Genomic DNA, 19,605 nt, shown 5'->3' with positions numbered 1-19,605 from the left:
TTTTAATTTAGCATTTCCATCTGAGATTTTTTGTATATTTTTACTAATTCAGAAAATTAACGATTCAGAGAATGTAAACTTAAAAATTTCCATACGGTTTCCATTTCAATTACTTTCTGCTAATTATTCTACTAATGTCCAATTGCATATCGCACTAATACATTGTTCTTAATTGCAGATGCATAATGGCATCGTCCAGCGGACCCTCCGGGCCAACGCACTGGTCTACGTGCTCCTTAGAGCACTTGGCTCTGGCCTTTGAGCACGGTATGGACTATTGCCTGAGAAACAAGCCGGATAGGCTCTTCGACAGTCCAGTATGTGGCAACGGGTTCGTCGAACCGGGCGAGCAGTGCGACTGTGGTCTGCGGGATAATTGCGACAATCCGTGTTGCGACGCAATCACCTGTATGCTGCACAGCAACGCGAGCTGCGCCACCGGCGAGTGCTGCGACCTGAAGACCTGTCGACCAAAGAACGCCGGCACGGAGTGCAGGAGCGCCGAGCACGAGTGCGATCTTCCAGAATACTGCACCGGCCAGAGCGAGTACTGTCCGCAGGATGTCTTCAAGATAGACGGCGAGAGTTGCAACGTGGGCAAAGCCTTTTGCTATAAGGGCTCGTGCAGGACTCATGACGATCAGTGCAAGTTACTGTGGGGCCCTACGGGCTCGTCCTCCGACGCACAGTGTTACGAAATGAATAACAGAGGCACGAAAAACGGTAACTGCGGTTACAATCGCGTCGAGTCGAGCTTCATCAAGTGTAACGATCAGTAAGTTAATTATGAGACACGAAAGAAAGAAAATGATACTGGAGGAAGTTGGATTTTGATGTAGGTTGGATATATTTACAGAAATGTTCTCTGCGGCATGCTCCATTGCAAACATCTGAACGAACGATTGGAATTCGGCATGGAATCCGTCGCGACTCTCAGTCACTCCTTCATCAATAACGGCGGGAAAATAATACCGTGCCGTTCGGCCATAGTCGATCTCGGACTGAGCCAAGCCGATCCCGGACTTGCACCGGACGGCGCCAAGTGCGCACCTGGGAAGGTAAATGCAATATCTATGTGCAAACAAGTTCAAGTAAGCCTAATTTTTCTTTCTTATATTGTTTAGATGTGTGTGAAACAGAAGTGCACTTCAGTGGCTGACTTGAGAGCATCCATGTATGGTAATAAGGCTTGCCCGAATGATTGCAATGGTAATGGAGTGTGCAACAGTCTTGGTCACTGCCATTGTAACCCCGGCTTCCGTCCACCAGACTGCATTCAGCCTGGAATGGGAGGTTCCAATGACAGTGGCCCAGCTGAAGATCCAAACGGTAAATACCTTATATATTTGCGTATGATCTGTATCATATTATATAAGAATTTAATCAATATTCCAAGTAGTTTCTTTATTCCTAAAAATATTGGGTTGTAAAATAACGCTACAAATTTTTGTTTATGAACAAAGAGCAATTTTTATAAAAATACTTCCATGGTAAATGTATCTTGTTTTCTTCAAAGCGGAATGTTAAATTTGTATACTCTTTTTCTACAAAAATATATAAATGTTTTCATAAATAAAACAATATCTTCTGAAAAAGTATTCTAAATTTTGTTGTTATTATTATAAAAGAGATACTATTTTTTATAAATACAAATATATTTTGTTAGAAAATTGTCATTCTAAACTTCAAAGTGCGTCTGGTTATTTTTGAGATGAAAATAGCTAATTTAATAAAAGGCGAAAGATAGAAAAACCATAAATATGCCAACGACTGTTACTCTACTTTATGTATCTATTTTAGATATCAATTGTCTAATACGGCAAACATTTCGTGTGCTTTCAGCGAGGAACGATTTTATAACCGCGCTGTACGTCATCTTCTTGGGAGTGGTACCCGCGATAGCTCTGTTACTATTCGGAATTTGGTACATCAGGAATTCCGGACAGCATTGGAAGAAGGATGTGATGTCTACGTACGTATCTAGTCTCGACTGTTTTAAAGAGAAACGCAAGCCGCATGCCAATAAATCACTCGGTGTTCCTACGTCAAAAACACATTACACCGCCGGTAGCAAATTCCTCAGAGCGATCTCCGCTTATATCGCGCCGAGGCAAAAGAACGCGTCACACAACGCGAGCAATAAAGTATTCACGATCAGCGATAATGCCACGCTCAAAGAATCGCTTCAAATAACTAAGACTGATCTGGTATCCACTACCAATCCGGATGCTATTAAGTGTAGCAACAGTATCGAGTATAGAAAATCGTTGTTATTCGGAAAGTCAGATGCTACCGTGAATCCCCAGACACAAGATAATGTCACGAGTACTTTCTCGGTACCCACCGTTGAATTTCAACCGAAGAAAGTCACACCACTTAGGTTGGAATTAGGCTCGAAGATATCGGAACGTATTCAGCAAATTCAGAGAAAGTCACCTAGAAACATTAAAGGACTTACACTCAATACCGAGTTCAAATTCGAGCATTTGAATGAAAGTCCAGCCAGTACATCTGACGCTACTCCGAAAACGTCAGACGAGCTACTTAATTGTTCGAAGACGCCTGCCCCATTTTACAATAAGAAGCCGCCACCCCCGCCGGCACCCGCTCAAAACCTAAAGCCAAAGATCTGAGCGATTTCTTATTTCTTTGTATGAGTCTCATTGCACGCAGATACTTTGCATAAGTTCACATATTATTATAAGGATTTATTGACTTATTTAACTTGACTCTGCATAGTGTATTATGATATTCGCAAATTTGTAGAATCTGTGTTTTAGAGAATTTCTGATATCTGGACGATTTCTTTGCTTAGATTTGTTAGATTAAAAAATACCATTCCAATTAAAGCATATTATTTGCAAAACAATTTGTAGATTTTATCGATATGGAAAGCGTGATAATTTAGAAAAATATCAAGGAAGCATATATAATTTATCGATTTATTTAAGTATGATATTACTTAAATAGGCTTAAATACAAAATAGATCATGTTTATGAGTGATTTTATTGAATATAGTGCAAACATCATAGCATAACGAGCTATGATTTTTGCATTATAGTATATGGGGACTCGAAAAAATGGTGGTGGAACATAAAAATAAAATGTACAATTTGGATGATGCCAAAATATGTTAACATAATTCTTACTGTGATTCAAACTCATGATGATACATATATAGTCTTAATAATATGTGCTCCAATTCTATTCTTAGAAAATAAAATTAATATTTTTTCACACAAATTGGATAAAAAATGAGATTACTAGCTAAGAATGTGCAAAATATGTTAAATGTCATGTTTATTGTCTATTGTGTGTGATTGAGTCTGCTAAAAACAGATTCTTTTATATGATAAGTATAGCAAACTGTATAGGGTTCCGCATGTAGTAATCGGTACATATGTCTTTTATTTAGAATTTTGAATTAAGCATCAATATATTTTTTAATATATTTTTGGCACAATATGCGTTGACTGATTGTAAACACTTAAAGTTGAGTGATGATTAGATAAACAGTATTTTGTTCCAGTTGCTCCTACACAAACTTATACTACCTAATTTACTAATTTTATATTAATTTCATAAATAAAACAAAAGTTCTGCAAATAAGCGTAACTTTTAACAGCACAGTATTAATACATTACAATAAGCTTGCAATAAATATTTCTTGTAACACAAATATTGTAATTGTTAATATATTTATATAGAGCTCTGTTTTTTTTTCTGCTACACAATTTTCAGATTAACCTGTTAAGACTACCACAAACGTTATACAAGAGTTACACTCTGCAGAACAAAATACTGTTCACTTTAAGATCAATAAAATTTTATACGATAATTTCATAAATTTAATATTTGTTAAATTGGCATATTGCGCCATATTACGCGGAGATTATTGATAAGAGATTGTTTGTAACGTGTAGAGCATGTTGCAGAGAGTCATGTTGTGCGAGCATGAGCATGAATGAAGATTCTTTTCTTACTAGCTTTGCATTTTAAGAAAACTGATAATATAGCTAAATTAAATGTTAAAAGGTCAGTTTTAATCATTATTTTTCATTATCGTACCGAAAGATCACAAGAAGTACTTAACTCCAATTAATAAAGAATATTTTAATTCTTTACTCATTCCTTGGATATAAAAACTACAGCTGAAAATATCCGGATTATCCGAGATATTTTTTATCCGACTACTGAAGTTCGAATCCTTGAACTATCCGGATAATTCGGATCCGGATCCGGACCTTAGTATCCGAATATTCGAACCTATCCGAATCTGCAAATAAATCCGGATCCAGACTATCTACAATAAATTAAACAGAAAAATAATCGTTAAAAGCGTTCTATCTTTCTTCGACATGTAATAAGCAACAATGATATAATGACGTTTTCAGCGTGTCAGCGCCCATAGCTCTATACATGGTGGACCAAAAATCTGGATACAGTAGATTATCTCGTAAACAATGCAATTTAAAAAAAAAGTTTTAGATAAAAATTGTAGTGCTTGAAGGGGGCTAAAATTAATTTTTGGAAAAATTGAATTTTTAAGGTCATATGGTCATAACTTCATATCATCATCGCCATTTTTTTAACGGAGTAACTAACGTTATAAACAATATATGATTCCTTTAATTATTCTGCACATAAAAGTATTAATGTGGAACTTTCGAAAATAGTTTACGAGATATTTTACACTTTATTCTGGCATATTTCGACATAAAATATAAAATATCTGATAAACTATTTAGTTTTTCACAATTGTACTTTAATACTTTTGTGCTTAGAATAATGAAATTAATCTATTAGTGCAAAAATAATATATATTTAGTTGCTTTAAAAAGAAATATGTAATTGCATATTACATATTGTAGGTAGTTGGGATCCGGATTTATTTGCAGATTCGGATAGATTCGAATATTCGGAAACTAAGATCCGGATCTGGATCCGAATTATCCGGATAATTCAAGGATTCGAACTTCAGTAGTCGGATATTTTGATAAACGAATTATTCGGATATCCGGATATTCAAAAATCCGGATCGTATTTACAGCCCTAATAAAACCCAGATATCCGATGTGTCTAGACAAACTCATATTTAGACAAACGAAATGTACGATCTTATTATTGAATAAACGTAGTATCAGTACAAAGTGTTTTCAGTCTTCCTTTATAATCAACGATTTCCTTCTTTTCCAATGCTTGCTACTAATATCTTAATTTATAATTAACATTATCCTGCGCTATTTTCTTGCCTGTGCATGCCTTTGGATTTGCGGTGAATTCATTTAAAAAAGAATTGTTGCGCACAGCTAGTTCTCAAAATGATATCAAATACATGCATGCGTTAATTATTCACGCAATTAAACTGTAATAAATAATCAGCATCTCAAAATTTTATTTTTTTATATTTTGACAAACATATTGTTCGCTTCGTACCAATATCCACACAAATAGAACAACACGTTTTACTATTCTAATTTACTAAATGCGAAAAAGAAATTCTTAGCTAAATTCTGCAACGAAACAACGTGTATTCGTTAGCAATTATGTATCTTAATTGCGCTTGCAAGTTCCCCAGTCCTCTGCTTATAATTCTGCTTCAAATTTCAGGACCGATCGTGGCCACAATGGATTGTTAATCAAAACGATCGATCGTTCCAGTCCCATGTCTCGTAACATTGAAACGATCGATTCTAGCCTGAGTCAGGATCCAGCGTGTGCAAGTCTGCTGCCTAAAGCAGAATCCGATGAGCGTTACAACAACAACATGTTCGGCCAGTTCAAAGGCTTCACGATCACACCGCTCTCGTCGACTCAGTCCAAACTAGCCGAACCAACGAAGCCGGCCCCACCGCCGCCAGGTTGGATGCCCACAGTAGCAATAAAGACAAACGTGGCGAAGCCCGTGCAAAAGTGCAATTTGCCGCAAAGAAGCGGTCTGCTGAATTCTAGCATCAACGACACGAACTCTGCCGCGCCGATGTTGCCACCGCTGAATCCCGGATCTACGGCGCGACCATTGATCAGCAGTCCCGTGCTAGCAGCTACTACCTGTACATCCGTCGAACTGGTAGCCAAAGTACCCACTAGACCCGCTCCAGACGTACCCACGCGTCCAGCTCCGGCACCGCCAATCCTGTCTGCGCCGGTAAGACCACAGAGACCCAACAGTACACCCCTGACAAACGTGATCCTGCCAGAGCCCGAGAAGAAGGTAGAGAAAGGTAGCAGCACGCTCAACCGCATCGCGTCGATGTTGCGCCCTGGTTCCGGCATCATGAGAAGTAATTCCCAGAGTTCGCATGACAAAAATACGAATTCATTACCAAGAAGCCAACATCACAAAGCCAACAAAGTTATCGACAAGGAGATCCTGAGGAACCTGGAGATTTCCAATCCGATACCGCAGACACAGATCGAAATCGCGACCCCAGTGATTCCCGTGATATCCGCCGCCGAGATCGATAAAAAGAATGTGGTCTTGCGTGCTCAGTCGATGAGAGACAGCAAGATCACGCCGAGACCCGTCATCAACACATTTGGCTCGATGCGTCAGACGACAACACCCGTCAAGAGACCCACCAGTATTCCCGCTAGCACGAGACCCACGTCGCCGCCCCCGGGCCCACCGAATACCGCACAGACAGAGAAGGCAACCGATAGTGCAATAAAGATCCCAGGATTACCGGGTTACCAGAATCCGCCGGTGAAAACCGCCCAGAAGTTGATAGAAAATACCTACGACGATTGCATGAACCTGATCACGGAATCATCCTTGACAAAAATTACGGAAGAGTCACCCACGAATGACAATATCTACGCGGTGATAGAAGAACCTGTGCCAGAAAAAAACAGAAAGAATATGAACGAGATGGAAGTAACGCTGGCCGATAACGGGTACAAACAGCCGAAACGTGTCGATGCGACGGCCACTGGTACTACGAACGGTCTGGAATCGATGGGTTTGTTATCGGAGATCGTATCGGAGATATCAAATCGTAATTTCGACTCGATATACTCCACTTCGACGTTATCGCGAAAGAAGAAGAAAGAGAACGAGGAAAAGGTATCAAAAATTTCCGAAAATATGGGCTCCAATGGTTCCTTCGGTGGTTACATGAACTCGAGTCACTATAAAACACCTGGCAGTGTTTACTCAAATTCGATTTCCGGTAAATTCAACTCTTCCAGCTCTACTACTAGCTCCGGTTACCTTCATCCATCCGCGATAAATATTCCACAAGTGCAAAGAAAGGAGCCGGACAAAGATATCGATAATTCGAACGAACTCCTCGACAAAGGCAAGCTGAATACACTTAAGTCTAATAATCCTAACATAAATGACGAACTGTCCAAGGAACTCGGCATGAAGCCGGCCGAGAGCCCTGTAGGATACAAACCGTTCGCTCTAACGAAGACTACTCGACCGTCTCATTTGATACATATCAAGAAGGACGACCAAATTGATAATAAAGCTTCGGTGAAACCGCCGTTAAATAGGACTAAGACACCGCCGAGCATCTCGAAAAGTCCGGTTCCTAAAGAAGAAGGAAGCGTAAAATTTACGAGGCAAAGTTCAGATAATACATTGAAATCCTCGAAGATAGCCGACGCGAATCCGACAACGGTGAAACAAAGCTCGGACACGAGGCAAACGCAATTGAGCGCGAGCAGATCGAATAGCGACTTAGATAAAGAAGAAACGCGTACAACCGGGTCTGTCAAAAATGTGCCTTCTAGCCCTAAGAATAATCCGGGGAAGTTCAATAGTCCGGACCTGGTCTCGAGCTGCTCGAACTCTAATCAGGCCGGCACGAAATCGCCGGATGTTGTGGGCAGCAACCCTAAATTCAGTCTGCCACTGAAGACCGTTCAGAAGACACCCACGTTGCCGAAAAGCGGACAGAAGACGCCAACAACGCCGTTGAAACCTTCAAATACTCCTCTAAATATCACGTCTAAAGCAGCTAGTCTCTCAGAAAGGAAGAAATCACCGACAGGCAATACGAGCGCAGCCAAATCATTATCACCGTTGGCCAAGGACCCAACTGGCGGCTCTAAGACGTCGCATTTGACGTCGAAGGTTTCCGCCAAAACGGATATCAAGAATGGAGCGGACGCGGGTGGAGGAACGAAAACGAGTCCACTGCACAGGGCGGCAAGCGGCAAATCCAATGTAGCGTCGCTGCAGCAGAAGTTCGAGGCCAACAAGAATAATTCTAGTGTCGCGAGGACTATATCGAACGTGAATAAGAAACCGGTAGCACGAACGGAAGTGAGTGGTGGCGGCGGCGGCGGCGTGAGGAAGTGAGTCATCCAGAAAGTAGAAACGGAAGAAAACTGCACTTGACACATTCTAGTCCGTCATTGATTCATCCACGATGGAAAATACGAGATGTATAGAACGAGTTGGTGTAAAAGTGTACGAGTGTAAATGTAGATACATGTACACACTCACAAAGGCAAAGGCGAGTTACATCTCTATGTAACCTGATTTTTAAGAATCTTTAACTGGAAATTTAAGAAAATAGTACAAGGATTGAATCTTTCCCTCTGAGACCCGTGAATTCTACGAACGAATGTTATATTTCTTGTCAGAATGTTAAGGTAAATTGTACGCGGCCATTACGTAAGACATGATATCCAAGATTGTAAATAGTGTCCACTTAAAAATTGTCATATTTTTTCTAGTAGAAAGATTATTCACACGCATTATCAAAGTTCAGGCGTACGTATGTAAGCCAATAATTACTGTAATATTTATCGTAAGCGTTTTATATAAGCGATATTATGAGGTAAGTGACATTGTTTCCGGAATGTTCGCTTGAAATCGAAAGGGCGTGTACGAAATTAATTGACCTCTGTGATATGTATACATGTGTAAAGAAATATTGCACATTACAGGAACATTATATGCGCCACATTGTTACGACTAGCGAGACTATAGATATGCGAAATTATTTTTATCAAATTATTTTATACTGCATTACGGATAAAAACGAATTGTATCGAAAACCGCGTTAAGTTAAAAAGCCGTCAGACGAGCCCTGAATCGAGAATCGTCGATCTAATTTGTCCTAAAATCGCAGAATTATATATCCGACGAACGACTTTACTTCGTGAAGGGAAGATCTCTTTCCAAAGATTAATATTATAAAATCCAAGACGTGAGATCGTACCTTTGAGATTCCGCGGGAATCAAAATTGAAAATGCCACTAGTTAGGAAGGTCTAGGTGTTAGCACTTGCTAGTTAACATAACACTGCGAATCGAGTGATAAGTGATTTTTTCGGCAGCAAATAGGGTGGAAACGCTGATATATTTCGCCTCAATCGCGCAGCCATCATGCCTTTATTTTCCCATATTGTATTACACATTGTTAATTAATAACGAAGACTTGCTTCGTTTAAGGCCATTCTAGATGCAAAGACTAAAAACTATTTATTTGACTGATCCGTGTAAATATGTTTATAAGACTAGGCGCATAGAGCTCGAGGTAAAGTTTTTTATGATGTAAACGTCGCGTTGAAGTAAGTTAAGTTGTAAGTTAAGTTACCCTCAACATATTATATATACACGATTATTATGCAATTGCGATTATTGCGAGAAGCAGCTTCAATTTCTTGAGTGTCCGGATCCGTTATTAGAGGTTTTATTGAACTCTCGCGGAGTCGGCTATGTGTTCGTGCATTTATCACTCATCGTTGTTTTCGCGCAGCGGATTCGTTATCGTTCGAATCCAACGAATACATTTATTCGTGGCATTTAGTTCCGAAATAGTTCCTACGTGTATAAGCGTCCAGGTCGTCCTCCTACAGAATTTCGCCGAGGTTCAATAAAGCCCTTTGGCCATTTCATTCGCGTGCCGTGTATTGCTTCTCCTGCTTTCTCTTTATTTATACGTAACGTCGTACGTATTGCTTCGTTACGAGGACAATCAGACATTCGTTCTAGCGTTACACGTTTGAAACAAGAGGCTTGCTTGTGCAACGCCTGTCCTGATTATTGTAAATGATACTATTAATGAATAAGTACTATTCGTGAGAGTACAACTCTTGGGGGAAAAAAAAGGACAAAAAAAATGTAAATGAGTGCAACGAAGAGGGAGTTGTAATAATTGTGACCATGCATGCGCACTCGACGAATTGGCTTGAATACAACGATCATTATCACGCACACGCAGTACAATCTGCGATGTGTTATGCTGTGAATGAGTCACAATGCTTCATCTTCAGTCTAGCAAATAATAACAAGCATCATTGCAATACATATTGTACATTCAGTACCAAAGATAAGTAGCATCCTACCTACGACACTGCTGAAATAAATAAATGAAATACTACAATAATTAATTACTTAGCCGTCGATTTATGATAACGTGTACATTAAATATATATATCATAATGAGATGTTACAATAAAGTCTTTATTCCAATTAAATGTCTTTCCTGGATTATATCTTTCAGCTGTTGTCGCGTTGTGAAGAGATCTACTGGACGAGCGAGCCTGTACATCGGGGAACAAGTATGACTGAATAGTTTACATGTGTATAATGTAAAATGAAATGCAAAACGGAAAATGATAAGTTTCATTTTGTCATTGTTACGTAATAACTCATGCTATGTACAGACCGTCTCAGATTTGCAAAACCACTTCTTATCTCTATCCTTTGATCAATTTAGTGTGAGATTTTGCAAAATTCCAAAATCCGAATAAAATCAGTAAAAACCTTTGCAATTAAATGTTTTTTTAACGAAACTCTAATTGTATGATAAAAACTAGAATATCACTGCGTGTTCGTACAGGAACAAACAATCTAAAAATTATATCAATAAAAACGAAAGACAAAATTAATATTATTTAATTGCATAAATCAACAAAATGAAACATAAACATCCATACTTCTTTCTTTGTGTCTGTGTCACCAGATCTTGCCTGTCTTTCTATTTTCAAATTGCGTATTTCTTTCAAAAAGTGAAACCGGCATATATAATTGCGACATGATATCGCTTTCGGTTTTTAATATTCCAACTTATCGATTTAATAAAAGCTGAAAAGTAGGAGATTAGGAGACAATATACGAACACTCGCAAATAAAGAAATACAGATACGCAGAAAATAGAGAAATATAAAAAAGAAGACGCAACTTTTCCGGAATGCGATCTAAGATCGATCCCGCGAGGTCTCGCGCGCGCATGCGTGGTACGCGCGCATATGACGCCAGTGGTTTCGTCGATGGACGCCACCATCAAAAATTCTAATCCACGAAACGAACGTGTATAAGCGCGTTCCTGGCGCAATTTCGCCGTCGTGACGGCGGTCGCAACCCCACCGATCAGCGGATCTCGCGTCCCAAATTCGCAGATGGACGGCGAACCGCGATTACCGTTTTCCTGAGCGGACGGAGGATCGATTCCGTCCGTCCGGTCAACGTACTGTGCATATTCGAGAAAATTAGTATCCAGCAAAAGGAAAGAAAGAAAGAAAAAAGGAAAAACACCTATTGTTGCAGTACGCCCGTACGGGATTGCGAGTCGCGACGGATCGCTGCCTATCGATCGAAATTGCGAAGCATGATGTCGAATCGATCGTAGCGAATCGATTTTGTAAGTAAAAGTTTCTGAGAAAGTGCGTGTATGCAAAAGTAATGAGGGCACAGTAACAAAGAGGTCGCGATTCGGTAGTGTTGATTGCCTAAATTAAACTAACCTATAAATTGCATCCTATTTCGCCTACCCGCGCAATTCTCATTCCGATCTGTTCGCTTTGTGTTTATGCGTGGCGAACTGATACGCGAGACTAACAATTGCGGACAAATTCGAAATTTGACGCTTGGCCGCGATATCGTGTCTCGACTTTTTCTGTAAATTACAGGTGACTCCACATCGATTACTCGCACGGGTTGACACGGGTGAAGATGGCATATACATCACTATCCAAGTTTATACCCATAGACACGTCCAACATGTGCCCCATCAATATGGCAAAGCCCACTTTATCCGAAGTAAGTTGCATTGTATCTAAAAATAAAAAATATGACAGTGCCATATGAATTCTTTTAAGTTGAGCGATAATGTCTGCAATAAAATGATTCCTTATTGCGACATATAAACACATAGACATTTAAGAAGAAACCTAAGTAAGCGATTATAATTGTTTCCAGGTGTTGCAATCAGATCCAGTGAAGCGTCTTTTTAATCAACCGAACCTTATTATTAAGACAATTCCTTTGAAATTATCAACGGAAGCTAACAAAAATTTATTTGGAAACGGGAAGAATGGCATGAATATAACATTATTAAATAATATAAAGCAACCTGAAATATCGATAGTTCCTGTGAGGATAACGGACGAGGAGAGAGAGGATGCTAATCTTCTGCCTTCGAAAATAGAGGACAAAAAATCAGAAATTGCCTTGATACCTATCAGAAAAAAAGTGTGTGGTCATTATGAGCCATGCGAAAACATCATCTGCGATGTAATAGTACAACAGTACGTGGATCAGAACGGTGCGTCGCCTATGTTAGCGACGAACATAGACGAAGAAGAAATAAACGCACCAGTTGCAAAACACTGTAAAAACGAACGCTGCGACGCATTAAGTATCGACCATAATCGTTGTCGCCGGGCGACAATAAAACTCCATAGATGCGACAAGTCCCGAACGTGCGACATCTGCGGAACAACGCTGAAAGGATGGAGGTACGTGTACAGGATATATCACAAGAGTTGCAGACGAAAGGACGAGTACAGGCACAACAACGTCGACAGATTGCACCTGCTGAGGGAGAGAATGCGCGAGCGGGAGTTGCAAATTCTGGAGATTGCGAAAACAAAGCGAAACGATTACTCAGATCCTGTACGAGCGATGGAGATCTTGCGGCAGAACGACGAGCTAATAATTATTCCGAAAACAATACCTAGTCAACCATCGATCATCATCACTTCGGTATCTACCCAATCGATCGGCTCCAATCCACCCGTCAACGCGCAACCTGTCGATGCTAATAATTCGCGAGGAAGTAATTTCACGAAAATCGAAAGCGCGCCCATTCCATCACGGAGCAACGCAATGTCCGACAGCGCATTGCGTCCGGAAGAAAGTAAAGCGCAACCGATCAGCCAGATGAGATTTCCGAATCTGCAACAGAACTCGTACGTCACGTGTACTCCGACTACCGCTGTAACTACTGCTCCTGCAGCCGTCGTGTCGTCACAAAATCAGTATATTCATCTGATAGCTCCCTCTCAAATCACCACCAGCACTATGACCACCACCACTACTATCAGCACCACCACCACCACCATCACCACCAGCACTACTGCTACCACTGCTCAATCTCTGACGATAAATAATTGGGTTGTGTCGCCGTCGCATGTTCTAACGACTACGCCAATTCAACCGAAATCGTTCCTGACGCCGATACGCGTGTTGCCTATAACCAATCTGATAACCGCGCCGTCATTGTTACATCGCACACAGGGCATTCCCAAGTTCTGTATCATGACGAATAATCTGCTGAAGCCGGTGGCCATATCGAATCCACCGCCCCAACAGCCCGTTGTTGCCGCCGCCACCACTGTTCCTAATACCAATGTCGCGCAACAAAGAGTTATCATAAAGGTTCCGATACAACACAATCCACAGAAGCGGCAGATGCCGAAGAAAACACCGAAGAAGAAGAGTTTCTTTTGTGTCTACTGCTCGAAGCACTTCAGCACCGACTGGTACTTCAAGATGCACGTCGCAAGGCACGAGGAGAAGCCCTTCTCCTGCTGTTTCTGCGACAAATCTTTTAGTAATAAGCTCGCCATGAAGAAGCACGTGACTATTCAACACACCGGTCAGAACTTCGCATGCGGCAAGTGCGATTATGTTGGCAAGTCACTCATTTCTTTCGACAGCCATGTTAAAACGCACGCGACGTCATGTTCCGACGAAGAAAACAAGATGAAAAAGCTGAAACAAGAAAACGAAACAAATTGTACTACGAACGATGATAAAGTATGTATTAATGGAGAAACGGTACAACACGATGCCGAATCTCTTGAAAGTGCACGCGTCAAAGAAAATGCTGACAAAAAGCTATCAGCAATTAACGGAAATAATAGTCAAAAAACAAACGGGTTTAGTTTTGTTTCCGTAAAAATGGATCCGGAGAATTTCGAAAAAGAAGCCGTCATCATATCCAGATGAAAGCGTGCAATGTATTCCTTTTCTTAAACATGAACTGAATGACTAAATTTGTTTTTGAGTCATTAAAACGAGTTTAGAAGGAAAGGAATATAGAAGAATCAACAAATTATCCTATTGTGCAACCAAAAAACGTTAAATATGAATGTTGGTACGTGTTTCGTACAGCGTGTGATGATGCATATTGGTACAAAAGTAGTTTAATGTTGTACATTCTCTGATGTTTGAATATCTCTTTCTCTCGAGTGTGCTTTTATGTTAGTTGTGTGTGGCTTGATTAGAGTGTTTGTGAATTTTCTTTCGTGCGACTGGTTGTTGATACGCGGTTGATACTTTAAACTATCGTGCAAATAAAAACCGCGAGGAATGAGTAATAGATGCATATATCTTTTCGCGCGTATGTTAAGTAACATCTTTATACACCACAAAAAATGGGCATAGTTATTTTTTAGTGCAGATATCGATATTGATCGTTAGAGCCACCAATTACATTTCTGCCATACAATTTTTCCTTACATTCCTGTATTAAATGTAAAGTATCAAAAATTTAATATATTTAACATTTATACGCAAAGTATCATTTATATATTTCGAAAAGTAATAACAAAATATTATTTTTTAATAATTAATATAAGATGTAATTTATGACTATTCTAAGAGTTTTGTGCGTGATGATGTATTTTCGATATTCTAAAGCTTCTCACGTTTATCAGAATTTAAAAAAATGATATTGTTAAGTTTCTAAAGTTTTTAACTAACACAATTTAATTTAGAAAGTTTAAACTTTCTAAGAAATATCATTACTTATAAATTTTACAATATTTTTGACACTATTTTATGTGTATGAGAAAGCATCTCCAAAAAGTTTTGAAATATGTGATATAATATACGAAACGTCACGTGGGCATTCATGTATTATATAACTTTCATTTAATGTAATAACATATATTATTCACATTTATCCGATTAAGATTGCATAAACTGTGATACATTTTCCTCCAAAATTTCTTTTCTAAATGTCACGATCACATCCATTTTATGTTTGCCGATCTCTAAGCTCTAAGCTATTGTGTGATCAATCTTCATTATATTTAAGATACATACATTTAAAACTTTTATTCTGTAATTTATATTTAATTTTAAATGCCAATCTTTCTCAAACACTTTTATTTTCTAATCTATGTAAATCTTTTTATGATTATATAAGAAAGCAAACACCGTATCATTTATACATCATAAATTAAAATACTTAGAAATAAAATAGAAAGAATAATTGCTATGATGTTGTAGCTAACAATACAGAAATATATTTCTGTCTTACATTTATTTTTCGTTTAGAAAAAGAAATTAAAAAGTAACAAGATTTTTATTTTTATTGCAACAGAAATGCATACGATATATATATATATATATATATATATATATATATATATAATATTTTGTTACTGTTTCTGTAAACGAAGCCATTCTTCTATAAAACTAATTATATCTGCAAGATATTCTAATATGATGTAAGTAAGGCGATATAAATTGTCGTAAAACATTACTTGCGATATCTTGCATCTACCTGTTGAGGATAATGTTCCTGAATGTGAAAAAACGATGAAATATTGTGTGCCTTGTAAAACTGAAAATGTTTCTTCTAACATAGTCATATTTATTTTTTATAGATTTATAGAAGATCATACACAGATATGAAACCTATATTTGGACACGCTCTATGTTAGAACGCATCTTTTTCTGGTATTAATAAATGTATATTCGCATATTGTGAATATGAATGTTGCTTCATACAAATCCGTAGCTATGAATGAATACTGAATAAAATTTCTGTACCTTGCACACAAAATATTTTGTTACTGCTTCTGTAAACGAAACTATTTCTTCTCTAAAACTAATTATATCTGCAAGATATAATATTAAATCAAGTGATATGATTCAGTCGTTCTTCGATTAAACGCACGCATGTATTCTCAAGATTCATATTTTGCACAATCTGAAATTTAAGAATGTAAAACAAGCTATGGTATGTAATGCTGCAGGTGTACGTTGCTTTATTATATAAATATTTTTTCATGTTTTTATATATGCTATTTTTACTATAATACAAAATGGGAAGCAAAAATTAAACAGTGTAATAGGAAGCACTAATAAAATTAATCACGTTTATAACTTGTCTCGAAAAGATATTTATTAAATATTTCTTAAAGAAAAAGAATAATTAATAAGATTTATAACAATGTATTGTGTTATAATCTGTATTTATTCAATATTTATAGTTTAATAAAATTCATAGTTTAATAACTCATTTATCTATTTAATATTATGTATTTCAGTATTTATCATTTAATATAATCTCTAACATTAAAATAGGTTTATTTATTGTGTTCTTTATATATTGATGTATATGATTTAGGGTATGTTCCACTCGATGCTCATCCTAACGGAGTGTCATTCTACCTTTATTCAATATTTAGTGAGCAATAATGTATTATCTTAGAATTTACAAGTTGACAATTTATGTTTTCTTCACTATCGTTTAGATATATGTATATATCAAAACTTTGTTAATAATATTTATGTTTACACATTCTACATTAACCAGTTTCTTTAATGATTACTTGTGAATACATATGAATTCTATGAAATTATTGTTATACAAAATATTAAGGATGTACATTTTACAAAAAATGTTGATTATTTATTTAAAAATATAATACATATTACATATAAGTAGGATTCTAGTAGGGTAAATCATATTCTGTCTAAGGCTTCTAACATTATGACGCTGTTGCCGCGAATTACCTAAAAATATACAAATTATCTATACTGTTTTTTTTTTCAGGTAATATGAAATAGTAAATTTGTAACTTATATCTATTTTTATAAGTCACTTTTGTATAAGTCAAAATATAACTTACCACCATTCCAATATTGTTTTTCGTGCCATCTTTGCATTCCTCGATGCTTTCATCAATAACCATATTCATGAATGGATCAAAGCCTCTTAGTATACCGATGACATGCCGACCGCCATTTAATTTCACTGAAAAATATTTTATGTAATTTTATTTTTTTTTTTATTTTAAAGCTGGGGGCAGAAATAAATTTATCATGTTATCACGCACACTTTCCATTAAAAACAAGAATGTTTATCAAAAGAAACATTACTTTAGATTATTAAGAAATGTGAAAAATATATGTGTAAATATTGATTAATTTTGAGTAGACGTGCTAGTTAATTAACCTAACCTTGCACTGAGAGTTATTTGAAACTTTAATTTGATCTTTCAGATATACAAACTTAAGTTTACTAGTACACATCTAAAATACTTACGAGACAGCCTCTTATCCATGTACCTGAAAAAAATGAAGATGTGTTAATACGGAAAATTAAAGATGTAATTGTATACTTTGATTTTGAGGTTAGATGATAGATATTACATTAAATATTGCATTAAATTACGAAAGATCACTTACTTCTTGAGTTCTGGCGGATGTGCTTTACTCATTTTCAATTACAACAATTACGACTTTCCTTACTTATCACCAAAAATACGTTTTGTTTGATAATCGCGTTGCCGGCAAACAATTACGCACTTAGAATGATCAGCGTTTGTAGCGCCATCTGATGCCTCACACCCCATGATATGAACTAAATGTGCTGCCATTACGTTCACGTGATCTCTTTCAAATCGATTTGTGCAGATCAAGATACTTTTGAATTATTGAAATAACATTGTGAAAATTGGATATAGCTTGAGTATCTAAAAGCTATAAGACACAACACAAGAATAATATTTCGTGCGTAAACATTTTACGTACGTATATCATTGTGTATTTCTTTAATTACTTGGAATCTCTAATAAAAAATAGTATATTATATATGTGATAATCTGTGATCTGTAACAGGATATGAGGTGTATTTAACTTAATAATTGTAAAATATTGTACTAACAATTATACTATCCTTTTATAAGTGTGTATATGTGCGTAAATATTAACCACTCAAAATATATACGGGAGTTTGTGCATTTTGCGATTAGACAACAGTTAGCTGTTGCAGCAGTTATAAAATTATTATAAATTATTATAAAATTGTAAAATATGCGATATTATTCCGTCAAAACATAGCTAAAGGCATAGAAAATATTAGAAGACAATATTTCGATTCAGCTACGGAATTATAATTTTATTTTCTCTCTTACAACATTGGTACATGAAATGAATGCATCTCTTCAATCTCGGAAATAATTATGAACGAACATATATCTTTTCTCCTGCGACTCACATTGGTGTTTTGTGAGTGATATCGATTCTAAACATTTTATGACTATCACATGAAACACGTACAGTATGTGCATAATCTCTTCTCCTTTTAAATTTCACTTGGATTATTATTATGTGTCTCGCAGTATGTAAGGTACCCAATCAGTACAAAATATAAGTACGTATATATTTATAAAAGTACAACATCAATCTTGCCGCGATGCAAGAAACAACTATACTTCCCACACACGTCTCAGACCTAATTATCAATATGCAAATATTTTTCCATGAATTTTCCACAGATTTCTTTTTTTTAACGATAAATTAAATTGACAGAGAATTTAAAGATAAGCTTTGAAAAATTGTCATTTTAAATCGATTTCGAAAAACTGTAGGAGCAGACTCCTCCTTTAAACCTTTAACAAATAATCTGGTGCGGTACAGATATAGAATTACATTATATGCGAAAACAAGTTGTTTTTAAAAGTGACTATTTCGATATTATTTAAAAGTGAAGTATTCCATTGTTACGCTTGGACAGAAGTAAATCTCCTTTCAACTCTGTAAAGTTTATAACACTCATATATTCCAGAAGACGCATGAAACTGGGAAGATCTTTGGTGGTTTCGACTGTCTCCGACTGTTTATAATATATATATCACGTGACACTTAAGATTACATTTTATCGAGATATTATATATATATATATATATATATATATATATATATGTGTCCAACAACATATACATCAGAATTCAACAACGGTACAGACAAAGCGATGGAAATACAGGCTCGTCATTTCCATCACACATTTAGTACTAAATGTCTGCTGTTGTCTACTGCTCTGCCTTCTGTTCACGTTACACATTGAATTGTTTGTATCGAACAAGAGCCGAGAAGCGGACAACTGCGTTTAATGATTAGAATATAGTGACTTAGCTCGATTATCGTCGAAAGCGCAATTCTCAATTTATGATTAAAGGTAATTCCGAGAGGAGGACATTGTAGAAGCACTAGTACGACTCGATCAACGACACAAAGGATGATTTTACCTACTGGTCTCTATATAGTAAAGCGTAACAATCCTACAGATCTACAATAAAGACATTAGCACACCAATCCGTATTAATCCGGCTAATTTC

The 19,605-nt window shown here is 37.0% G+C and overlaps 3 protein-coding genes across 3 annotated transcripts in view; 2 read left to right on the top strand and 1 right to left on the bottom strand.

The window, feature by feature from the left end:
• The window catches only part of LOC105281751, a 78,648-nt gene extending 68,208 nt beyond the window's left edge, over positions 1-10,440 (top strand). Inside the window, exons 9-13 of the mRNA XM_011343189.2 lie at positions 179-775; positions 857-1,058; positions 1,125-1,329; positions 1,843-1,972; positions 5,612-10,440. Coding sequence (XP_011341491.2) covers positions 179-775; positions 857-1,058; positions 1,125-1,329; positions 1,843-1,972; positions 5,612-8,312 — 3,835 coding nt within the window. The 3' untranslated portion in view covers positions 8,313-10,440. The remainder of the gene's footprint in view (positions 1-178; positions 776-856; positions 1,059-1,124; positions 1,330-1,842; positions 1,973-5,611) is intronic.
• Positions 10,441-11,227: 787 nt separating this feature from the next.
• On the top strand, positions 11,228-15,527 carry LOC105281754. Its single transcript, XM_011343194.3, has 3 exons — positions 11,228-11,606; positions 11,875-12,004; positions 12,164-15,527. The coding sequence occupies exons 2-3, from the start codon at positions 11,918-11,920 to the stop codon at positions 14,195-14,197; spliced, it is 2,121 nt and encodes a 706-aa protein (XP_011341496.1). The 5' UTR covers positions 11,228-11,606; positions 11,875-11,917; the 3' UTR covers positions 14,198-15,527.
• A 1,260-nt stretch (positions 15,528-16,787) lies between these two features.
• Positions 16,788-17,841, bottom strand: LOC105281756 (probable small nuclear ribonucleoprotein G). Its single transcript, XM_011343195.3, has 4 exons — positions 17,675-17,841; positions 17,532-17,554; positions 17,116-17,240; positions 16,788-16,999 (listed from the first exon to the last, which is right to left on the bottom strand). The coding sequence occupies exons 1-4, from the start codon at positions 17,704-17,706 to the stop codon at positions 16,949-16,951; spliced, it is 231 nt and encodes a 76-aa protein (XP_011341497.1). The 5' UTR covers positions 17,707-17,841; the 3' UTR covers positions 16,788-16,948.
• Between the last annotated feature and the right edge of the window lie 1,764 nt (positions 17,842-19,605).

Source organism: Ooceraea biroi, chromosome 2 (genome assembly GCF_003672135.1).
Source record: "Ooceraea biroi isolate clonal line C1 chromosome 2, Obir_v5.4, whole genome shotgun sequence".
NCBI lineage: Eukaryota > Metazoa > Arthropoda > Insecta > Hymenoptera > Formicidae > Ooceraea > Ooceraea biroi.
Note: the sequence above shows the minus strand (reverse complement) of the source record. Positions and strands in the feature narration are given on the sequence as shown.

Excerpts from the sequence above, each read along its gene's own strand:
- LOC105281754 (XM_011343194.3), top strand. The coding sequence starts at position 11,918 with ATGGCATATACATCACTATCCAAGTTTATACCCATAGACACGTCCAAC. Across the intron at positions 12,005-12,163 it reads CAAAGCCCACTTTATCCGAA|GTGTTGCAATCAGATCCAGT; the intron begins GTAAGTTGCATT and ends AATTGTTTCCAG.
- LOC105281756 (XM_011343195.3), bottom strand. The coding sequence starts at position 17,706 with ATGAGTAAAGCACATCCGCCAGAACTCAAGAA. Across the intron at positions 17,555-17,674 it reads CATCCGCCAGAACTCAAGAA|GTACATGGATAAGAGGCTGT; the intron begins GTAAGTGATCTT and ends CATTTTTTTCAG. Across the intron at positions 17,241-17,531 it reads CATGGATAAGAGGCTGTCTC|TGAAATTAAATGGCGGTCGG; the intron begins GTAAGTATTTTA and ends AATATTTTTCAG.